This window comes from Zeus faber, assembly GCF_960531495.2.
Source record: "Zeus faber genome assembly, chromosome: 3".
NCBI lineage: Eukaryota > Metazoa > Chordata > Actinopteri > Zeiformes > Zeidae > Zeus > Zeus faber.
In genome coordinates this window covers 15,283,842-15,295,149 of record NC_137190.1, presented here as the reverse complement: position 1 = coordinate 15,295,149, position 11,308 = coordinate 15,283,842, and the positions used below count along the sequence as shown (strand labels likewise).

Here is an 11,308-nt window from a genome sequence, read left to right as displayed (position 1 = left end):
AGGATGCTGCCGCAGGTACACCCCGGTCCTGTCTGGGAGTCGGTACGGCGGAGCCAGGGGTCCGCAGCGTCACCGCCCGCCCGTCCCGGTCCCGTTAAAGGCGCAGGGCGGCGGCGGCGGCGGCGTATTCGGAGATCGGACTGGGCGTCACACTGGGAAACACACGACACAACGGTAATAATGTCTTCAAACCATGTCAGAAATGTTGTCCCTGGTGTGTGTACGTTCACATGACTGGACACGAGCTCACATGTCTTGAATCTACTCATGCAATATCATTTATATTACGTTTATAAATAAATAAAGTTATGTTGTTGTTTAAACTTGTAAAAAAGCTTGTTGAAAGATTGGCCCGACATTAGACCGAGACCGAGATGGGACTTTATTATATATGTAAACAAATATACTGTATATATACTGTATATATATATACGTAAATAAATATGTCAATAAATGTTAAAATAAATGTGTACATAAATAAATGTGGTAATATATGTATAAATAAATGAATACATACATTTATAAGTAAATAAATGTGACAATAAATGTGTACATAAATTAATGTATAAACACATGCACACAAATAAAATAAAAAATATATTAATAAATGTATTAATAAATGCACGAATGAATAAATATATAATTGTGACAAGAAATGTCTGAATACATTAATGAATATGTTTTTTTTTGTTTGTTTTTGTTTAAATTCGTTTTAATGCGGATGGTATGGTAATAAGCCAAGTCATTTAAAGCTGGGTGGGCAAACACGCCATTGGCTAATCTTTATAAAACGCTGGAGTTGATTATTTTAGACTTGGAATAGCAGGAAGTTACTGCGGATGTTTTTTGTTTTTTTTTTTAATTTGTGCATTTATTAATACATTTATACATTCATTTATTTATCATCATTTTTATTTGTGCATTTATTTATACATTCATTTATGTATTCATTTATTTACATATATATACATTATATATATATATATATATATATATATATATATATATATATATATATACACATATTTATATACATATATTATATACTGTATTTATTTACACATGCAATTAAGTCCAATTTCGGCCTCCACATTTAAGGTGCAGTGTGTAGGGTTGAGTGGCATGTAGCGGTGAGGTTGCAGATACCCCTCCCCGTGGCGCTGCAACACGACGGCCTCCGTGGAAGACTGGTGGCCGCGAAGCTCGCGAAAAAGCGCCGACGTCCCTCTCTAGAGCCAGCGATTGGTGTGTCCGCTCCGGGCTACTGTAGAAACATGACGGCGCAACATGGTGGCCTCCGTGGAAGAGGACCCGCTCCTTACGGAGATAAAAAAAAAAAACCCCAAAACGGCTCATTCTAAGGTGAGGAAGACACGACGGTTCTTATTTTCACGGGATTCTACACTAGTTGAAACACACCTATGAATATTATATTTCATTTCTGCCAAGTCCATTCCTCAATGCTACACACTGCACTTATAAGATGCACTTAAGTTTACTTGTTAAACGTGTTCTATTTTGGAAAATATATTATTAATATGAAAAGTTTATATATATATTCATCTTCATCTTCTTTTTTATCATTTCTATTGTTTTAATCTTAAGTACAATTTATAACACACTATGAACAACCGAAGTGGTCTCAATTTCACATAAGTTTAATATGTGACCTGTGGAGAAATCTGAAACGATACCTAGTTTCAGATAACACACTCAAGCACACCTTTTTTACTTGGGTGTTTTGCGTTGTATGAGCAGCCAACGATGAATGACCTGGCTTTCACTTATCCAGGTACGATCAGAAATCAGAAGTTTGTTTTTAAATTGCAATACAGATATTAAGGAAAAATAGAGAAAAATATATGACTAAAACACATGTTAAATCGACCACTCCAAGTGTATTTCTCGATTAGAATAAAGGACATGGAGACAATGCAGACCGAAGCGTTCGAAGTGAGTGGAGTGGATATGGTTGCCGAACACAGTTTGGCCACAAAAGGGCGCTACAACACTGAACTTTTCTGAATCCTTCCAAAACTTTGATAGTGGCATAATGCTCTGTCTGATGCAGTGCTGCTGGCACTGGAACATGCCTTTCCAATTGCAACCTCAAGCAGCTGCAGAAAAAAAATGAAAAACAGCCAGAAGCCTTAAAATTAAAATGAATCAAAATCCCGATAAATCATTAAGTCGATCAAGTAAATCAATGAATCAAGTAGAATTAAAAAACAAAACACACACAACAAAAATATATGTACATCTATAGACAGTTGTATTTGAAATGCTTCAAATGTGAATAGAATGCAAAAAGTAAGGTGCGCTTTATTGCTCTGATAGCATCGCTTCAAAAACCTTCACGTTAATGAAGCTTCCCCCGAATCAATCTGAATTGAAAGATTTCTTTATCGCAAGATTAGCAGAGGAAGTGTCATCTCAGAAAGCGGTTTCAATCTGGATTCGACAGTAAAGCTGCCTCCCTCTCTTTTGACAGGATTGACACGTCATGGTGTCCACATTTCGTCCACATTTCGTGTCCCCCAGCACAGTGGGCCCCAAGAAATCCACCGCCAGCAGAACAAGCACCGGAGACTTTCTGCGAGAGGTTTGAACTCTTTCACACGTTGACTTTAGTTTTTCTTTAAAGTTGGAATAAGAGGCTGTTCAAAGCCTTTTGACGCTCCTCTTCAACATGTTGCTCCGCTTTGGTTTTGGGTTTGACGCCGGCCCCTTTCCCCCACACAAAAACAGGCAATATGGTGTCGTGTCTCCTCGCGTTTACTAAATCTGTTTAGTTTGTCCTCTCATTGCAAAAGCTGCGGGGCAGACTTATTTTTGTGCTTTGGGGACATGGATATTGTTTTTCCGCGGTAAATTGAAATAGTGCCATATTCTTCCAAAAGCTGTAATTTGGACGGGAAAAGCTCTTTCAATTTTGCAGTCCCAGCACATGAAGAATGAGGTGAAGTTCTGGTATGGATTTTGTAGTTTAGAAGTCCTTGGCTGCTACAGAAATGTTGCAAGCGTCAATCATTACGAATAGTACCCATGGACATCGGCGGATTATGACACATTGGGCCCCTGGGCACTAAGCTTCTAAGCTTTCCCCTGTACATAGGTAGGTAGGAATACTAATGATGGGCTCAAATCCTAAAAATCTATATATATATATATATATATATATATATATTTTTTTTTTTTCAAGAGCCTAATGACATGCACTGCCACAAAATCAACTGTGGAGGGAGGCGCATATCACATGACTCAGGGGGGTCTATTTGGACAGATCAGGAGTGGAAAACAACATTTTGTCATTTTGTCATAAACCATGACTTTACATTAGAGGCCTCAGACACTAATGCAGCGTTTTACCGCTCACTTTGACAGCGCCACGGTGACACCAGCAAAGTGCACGTTTAGGCCATTCCAGTGGGAATTCCGGGACATTGTTGTTGACATGAATGACTAAGCCCTTCGACTGCGGGGCAATAAATGTAAAGTTAGTGACGTCTTCATGCATCATGCTCCCTGGGGTCCCCTGAGCTCTTGCCCCCTCCCCGCACTGGCCCAGTTTTTATTGGTAGGTATTTCGTTTTTAATGCAAAATAAGGGGGAAATGTTTCTTGATTTAGATTATTTAAAGCTGATTTTATCCAGATTCTCTGAATAATTCATTTGAGAAGGGGAGATTGTTCGCTGTTTGCTGCCAAAAGAGGGTTAGAAATTGCAGAGTTGATTATTGTTTCCCAGGATTAGATCCGAAAAATTTCAAGGGAGACTTTCCTCACTTCCCCTCCACATCATCTAAGCACAAACGACAACTCTCTTGAAGAGATTCGTGGTCTTTAATTATGCAACTGAGACAGTTTGTGGAAGACACTGCAAGGTCTGGTTCTAAAGGTAATGGATATTTACATTTTTTGCAGCGGTTCAATATAGTTTGTTGTCATTGTTTAAAACTAAATAATTCATAGACCTTCAGGAGATCCAGGAACGAGTAAGAGATAGTGTCGTGCCAGTGCTAGCACCCTGCATATAAAACAGGCACAAGGTCAAATTTGAGCTCATTTACGAGCCTTTTATACTCATTATTTTTAATGTACATAATGTCAAAAAAATTAAATCAGTCGACAGTAACTTGTTCAGATTTGATGAGGGGATTGGGGAAGTGGGTCATACAAATTTTATGTTTATTTCAACCCACCTCCCATTTATATTTATAAGGATATAGGCTTACAAATAAATCACTGTAATGTTGTTTAATAATTTCCAGTTAAAGGAACAACCCAGACCCCGCCCTGTGGTTGTACCCCCAGCTCTGGGTTCTGAATCGCCACCGAAATACAAAGTCTGTCGCTTATACATTTAAACACGTTTTTCTTGAAAATGAATATGCACACTAAATTTAAATACAGAATATGACTCAACATCACAGCATAGACATAGAAATGGTTTGTATTTCTTGGTTTGTTTGTTCTTGGGTCATAATATAAAAGGTAAAAACAATTCTGTGAAATACATTTTCTGGAATTGATTGTCCGGGGTTCCAGTAGTAATGAAAGTAAAACAAATATCAAAATCTTGAGCAAAACTTCCTTTACAGAGAATTGTGAAGTAGAAATCTTTCTCCGCTTCTAAGAAAAAAAACAAGAAAACCTATAATTTATTTGATTTTTACCAAACAGAAAGGCCGAGAGCAACCAAATGTCCATTCTTTCATACTGTATGTATACTGCTGATGCACAGTTTCTGTATTTCAAAATATTTAATATTCAATATTCAAATATTATTACATATCAAGAAATACTGTATATTATATTGAAAATGAATAAAAAACAAATCTGAAATTAATTCTGTATTTAAGTCAACTGAAAATTGAGTGAAGTTCTTTTTTTCCACAAAAAGGGCAGTTCTCACAGCATCACTGTCATTCATTGAAATCTACTCATTAATTGACAGGTTGCCTCCACATGGAACAACCGCCCGATGACTTTCCCTTCATCTCTCTATCATTCCCACCGCATATCTCCTTTCTTTCATCCCAGACCCGATAATCATTTCACCTCCTCCGCCGTGGACACTGTAGATTTTGTCGTCCATCTGAATTTCGGCGCCAAAAGCCCTTTTGTCCGTTGGTCCGCGCGTCTGTCAGTAGTATCTGTTGAGGCTTTGGGTGACGGTGCTGATGTCTGGCTGTCCATTCATCCAGATCTCTCGTAGAATCCTCTCTCTCTCCTCCAGCCGCTGGGCTCTGTCCAGCTCTGCACACACGCACAAACGCACACCGTCGCATCACATTACAGTCAAAGGCACGACACAAGTCACCCAGCGACAAAGACACCAAGCCACCAAGACACCAGGCGACAAAGACACCAAGCCACCAAGACACCAAAACACCAAGAGACCAAGCCACCAAGTCACCATTAGTGCTTTGTTAAAGAAGAGAGAGAAAGAGTTCAGAGGAATTTTATCTATCTATCTATCTGTCAGTCAGTCAGTCAGTCAGTCAGTCAGTCAGTCAGTCTGTCTGTCTGTCTGTCTATGTATCTATCTATCTATCCTTAAGTATATACATGTAGGATTTTACTAATAACTATAACCATATCTATATGGTTGTGCATACATACTGTAGTTACAGAGTGAGTGTGCGTGTGTGTGTGTGTGTGTGATTCTCTTTTAGGCAGATTCTCTGAATTCCTAATTCAAGAAGGGGACTCACAGTATCAGACCTTAAGCTTTATCATTAGCAGAGGGAGATTAAGATGTTTGTGTGTGTGTGCGCGTGCGTGCGTGCGTGTGTGAGTATGTGTGCGTGTGCGTGTGTGTGTGTTAGTGCCCACGTACCCTCCGCTGAGGTGAACACTCTGGTGTTGAGCAAAGCTCTCTCGAAGCGTCTGCGTCGCCGTGCTGAGAGGTCAGCCGGATCGTCCCAGTCCTCTGATTCGCTCTCGCCAACGGGAGCCTCCTCCCCCCCGGAGGGAACGAGGGCCATGTTGCCCGGGCTACTGTTATGGAGACAGCCCTGAGGCTGAGGGTGGTGCCTGTGGCCAAGGCGATGATGAGGACGGTGACTGTTGCCGTAGTGGCAGTCGGCTCGACAGTGTATTTGGAAAACAATCGCACAAAGTGTCACAATGAGGCCGACGCACACGCCGCCCAGGAACACCAAGGCCGTTGTCTCCGGCTGATCTGAGGAGGAGACAGAAGATTACATTACATTACATTTAGTCATTTAGCAGACGCTTTTATCCAAAGCGACTTACAATTGTTCAAACACCGACGGACGCAGCCATCAGGAGCAATTAGGGGTTAAGTGTCTTGCTCAAGGACACTACAGCATGCTAGCAGGAGGAGCCTGGGATCGAACCAGCAACCTTTAGATCACTAGACCACCAGCTCTACCTCCTGAGCCACCACCCTTCTCCATCCAAGATGGAGAAGGGTGGTGTTTATTCTAAAGTTGTAATCTGTAAGAGTGTCTGTTTTGGGTGGATTTCACTCAGTCCCAAAGTTCCATAGCACTTCTTACACTCTCACTTGTTACACCTGCCAATCTTTGCATTCTTGCCGGGAAAGGCCGACCCAGCCACCAACAATGGAAATAGCATATAGAGAAACACATATATAATACAGATACATTGAATGGCTGATTCTTATAAAGTGCAAGATAAATAAAGTATCATATAGATACATATATGTATATATATATACATATGAACAAAATAACATTATGGAACACCACTTTAAGTCAATGGGCTTTTTATTCAAATAGACTCCATATTGAGCATTATTGAAACGGTAATATAAAGGAATGCAAAAACATTTAGTTTTACTATGAAGGACCAACCTGCAATAAATGTGTACGCAGCCAGCAGGTTGCTTAGCAATGCCATCTCCTGGGAGACCACCTTTACATCCATATTTGGGTTTCCTGTAGGCGGAGTACTCATGATGTCACAGGAAGTATCCCAGAGAGGGAAGAGGTCCAAGGCCTTCCCTTTCCACTAAATGTCCTTTTTATGACTCCAGTTTAAACGTGTGTTCTCCTTTCCGGCTCAGAATGCACCTGTTGACGTCCCCGTTGCTGTCGAAGTGAAATGAAGGACGAAAAAAGGCAGAAATGTAGAATGAAAGGGTTTGGCAGGGGGGACAGAAAAAAGCAGAGAAGGAGAGAGTAACGTCCATGCCAAATTGTTTTCATTTTAAAACTAAACACTAATAGTTTTTCAAAGTTGACTTGTGTAATGTACGGGGCTATTATTTGTTGTAAAAAAAAAATTATTTAAGTAGTGTGGAGAGTTTTCTTTTGGGAAAAATACGATGCTTCCTAAACTATGAACCAATACGTTGCTCCCTACTTTCCCCATGCTCTAATTAACCCTAGAAAAATGAGGTGACAGTGAAAAAAAGGTTGAGACACGTATTCCCTTAAACAAAATACAGGTCTTTTTATAGAGCCTGCATATAATATTAATATATTTTATTATAATTTCAACACAAACATGTTGTAAATGTATCATTAACTTGGTGTGTGTGTGTGTATGTGTGTGCGTGCGCGCGCGCGCGCGTGTGTGTGTGTGTGTGTGTGTGTGTGTGTGTGTGTGTGTGTGTATGCGTGGTGCGTGTGTGTGCGTGCGTGTGTGTGGAAATAGAGGAACAAGAGGTAAAACAGGAAGGGAGAGCGAGAGAGCAAGGGAGAGAGAGAGAGAGAGAGAGGATAGAGAGAGAGAAAGGCAAAACACAAACATGGTCAAGGTGAGAAGCAGGAAAAAAAAAACCACACCACAACTTGTCTGGCTAGATTTGGCCTCCCGCGCTGCTCTACTTTGCAGACGAGCTACGGTCTGGAACGAGTGTCACCACGGGGCCAAAACAACAACATCTGCACCACAGCTCCCTTTATTAGAGACAAGCTTTTGGAAATACGGTGTCGATTCAATGGAAATAATATCGTTCGTAATTTGCCTCTCTCGGTCCCCTGCTCCCCGTCCTGTAAACGTTTTCCCGTAATAATCAGGAAGTTATGAAGGTAACTTGGTTTTAAATAGGATAGTTTGATATTCACATTATATGCTTTTCAAAGCAACCACATATAATGAAATAAAGACCATGTTATTATTGTAAATTAGAATAAAACTCCTAATTCACGATCCTGAGTTCCAGTTAAAAACTGTCTCGGCGGCGGAAGTGTGACATATAACTAAAGTGGATTTGAGCTTTTATGCGCTGGCATTTGCGTATTTGACACAACGCTGCTCGCGTCCAGCAGCAGGGAGAGTCTCTGATCCCCTTCAGGATTTAAGACTTTCTAAGTCTAACTCAGTTTAACATAATGTCAACGATTCAGTCCTCTGTTCCACAATGGAAGATGAAAACCGCCGGTTGGAGTCGTACGCCGGGGGAAAGACCCTTTTTCGTGACTCGGTCGCCGAGCCCTGTAAGCCCCGCCCCCCTGCGGTTCGCTGTTTATTCAAAGTCTCTTAACACGATGCAAGTGCTACTTGTCCAAGTTGCACCAAATTCGACACTGCACGTCCCTGGGTCCCCAGCCCCACACCCGCCAAGTGTGAAGTACATCGGACGAACGGTTGTGAGAGATAATCAAAGGACATACTGTACATCCATCCATCCATCCATCCAGACAGACAGACAGACAGACAGATTCCTTCCTTTGGAGTTGGATTGGGAGAAGACGAAATGAGATTCATTTATGAAACTGAATATTTCATCCGTGACGGTTCAGCTCCGTCGCCTCGGGTTCGGAGGTGTACGGGCCGCTTGTGAGCTTCAGGTTTTCCGATGCACGTTGCCCCGGACACGCGGCGCTTTGGGGAGCCTGTGCCGCCGCCTGTGCTGCGCGACATTGCGAGGACAAACACCCCCCCCCCCCCCCCCCCAAAAAAAAAAGTAAACGTTCCCAGGTGAGGTTCGGAGTTGGCAGACAGGTATAACTTCCTAAAAACTATCTATGTCTGAACAAGTTGAGAATTTTGCTTCCCCTGTTCAACAAACACAAAGACGTTGTTTCTTGTCCTTCGATTTTTCCTGTACATGCGTGCGTGTGTGTGTGTGTGTGTGTCTGTGTTTGTGTGTGTGTGTGTGTGTGTGTGTGTGTGTGTGTGTGTTAAAATGCTATTCAATTTGAACACAATACTGAATAAAATAGTGTCGGAGGGCTTTGAAAAACAATGATCAGGGTTACCTAACCCGTCATATTGATCAGGTGATCGCAGTTCTAATTCCACGCTCGACTCTACTCCTCTTCCTAATTCGACACCTCGAAGTGGAACCCATGCAGTGCGGTTAAAAAGTAACCCCTAACCTTGCGGATGTTCGGTATTTGGTACGAGTTTGAAAAATGCGAAACAGTTCAAGCAGATAAGAATATAAAAAGATTAAAAATAAAAAAACAAAACCTCTCCTGCGTCGTCGATGCTTGGTTAAAAAAAAAAAAAAAGAAAAAGAAAAAAAAAAGTTGAATCCCACCGAACAAACCGCAATGAGGCTGCCGATTAAAAAGCACGTTTTGCGTTAAGACATTTTTTAATTCCCCGGCGAGATGAGATGATGAAAGCACCACCTGTGGCCTCCAACCAACGAACCGACGACATGACGGAGAGCACGTGGGTGAGGCAGCGTCGCTCCCGCTCAGGCTGCAGCGCTGAGGCCAAACAACACAAACAACGCTCCCAGCTCCACATCCACTGACTGTCAGGGTTATTTTGGGTGTGTGAGTGCTGCAGGATGGAGCTGTCCTTCTCTCCCCCCTCTCTCTCTCTTTCTCCCTCACCCCCCCCCTCTCTCTCTCCCTCTCTCTCCTTTGGGGATTAATAAAGTATCTTTATCTTATCTCATGTTATCCCCTCCCTCTCTCTCCCTTTCCCTCTCTCTCTCGCTCTCTCTCCCCCTCTCTCTCCTCCCCTCTCCCCCCCTCTCTCGCTCTCTCTCTCTCTCTCTCTCCTTTTGGGGTGAATAAAGTATCTTTATCTCATCTCATCTTATCCCCCCCCTCTCTCTCCCTTTCCCTCTCTCTCTTGCTGTTTCTCTCCCTCTCCCTCTCCCTCTACTCCCCTCCCCTCTCTACCTCCCCCTTTCTCCCTCTCTCTCTTTTGCTTTTTGTCTCTGTGGATGTGGAATGTTATGCGCCACAAACAGCTACTGTATTTATTGGGCTGTCTGCTTAATATCGCCGCCTTAATAACTTTATAAAAGCTAATTTATTTCTTCTCAATCCAAAAAAAATATCGCTTGTTTGACTGCTGCTCAAATTGTAATTTATCTTTTATTGGAACTTTCTATGGAAAATTGTTTCAATTTTCTTAAATTTGAACTTTTTATGGAGAATTGTTTTAATTTATCTTTATTTCTAACTTTTGATGGAGAATTGTTGTAATTTATCTTTAATTTGAACTTTTTATGGGGAATTGAATTGAGTTTGAAGAACATGTCTAAAGGTGTGGCACCTCACAAGCTTTTAGCTTATTCAATCAGATTTTTTTGAATAGGTGTGTCTTCTGTATACTTGAGAATCTTTTAAATATATCTTTAAAGACAACAGACAAACTGAGTTAGACTTCAATCCACCGCGAGTTGTTTATGGACTGTATGCAGGTCTTCACTGGATGGAGACCAGGCATTTTGAGTAGGGTTTGTCAGCCCCTGGGTCCGAGTCCCCGTCCGGTCTTCCAGGGGAGGACGTTACTCTGGGTTCCTGCCCGACGCCTCCAGCAGAACCAGTCGGGTGGATGTTCTGGATGTGGCCCGGTGGCAACACCCACCCCACGGACACCACCGTTCCTTCTATTTTCCTTCTCCAGTTTTACTGTGTAACATTGTGCATTTAAGGTCGTTCTGCACCTGGTTGGATGAACTGAGATCAGAGCATTTTTAGGACCGACTATGATGATGTTTATGAACCATTTCCGTTCCCGAACCGAGGACGCGCAGACCCACGAATATTGTCGCGTCGACGTGGTCGCACGGCCGTTCGACTGCGGAGCGCCGCCTTCAGTCGAACGGCCGTGCTCACACATTAAATAATGAGATTAATAAAACTAAAAAAACACTCGAGGACATAGACATACCGTGCAGGTACTTTCATCATGCTCTCTCTCTCTCTCTCTCTGTCTTCACCTTTTCCTCCCCTGTCATGACGTGTTTTTGCGTCGCGCGATGAGGACATCGTTACGGCACGACAGCGCCTTGTTCTGACCCTTGTGGTTCAAAGCTCGGCCGCGTGGAAGCGCTGCCTTGTTTTTCGGGAGAACTGTCGCGTGCAATAAAATGTCGACAATATAATGTGGCTTTATTT

General features: G+C 42.1%; 1 protein-coding gene across 1 annotated transcript; it reads right to left on the bottom strand.

Annotated features, from left to right (window-relative positions):
• Positions 1 to 4,114: 4,114 nt before the first annotated feature.
• Positions 4,115 to 7,062, bottom strand: eva1ab (eva-1 homolog A, regulator of programmed cell death b). Its single transcript, XM_079998088.1, has 3 exons — positions 6,845 to 7,062; positions 5,842 to 6,186; positions 4,115 to 5,258 (listed from the first exon to the last, which is right to left on the bottom strand). Exons 1-3 carry the CDS (start codon positions 6,945 to 6,947, stop codon positions 5,146 to 5,148), a joined length of 561 nt encoding a protein of 186 aa, XP_079854214.1. The 5' UTR covers positions 6,948 to 7,062; the 3' UTR covers positions 4,115 to 5,145.
• Positions 7,063 to 11,308: the final 4,246 nt, after the last annotated feature.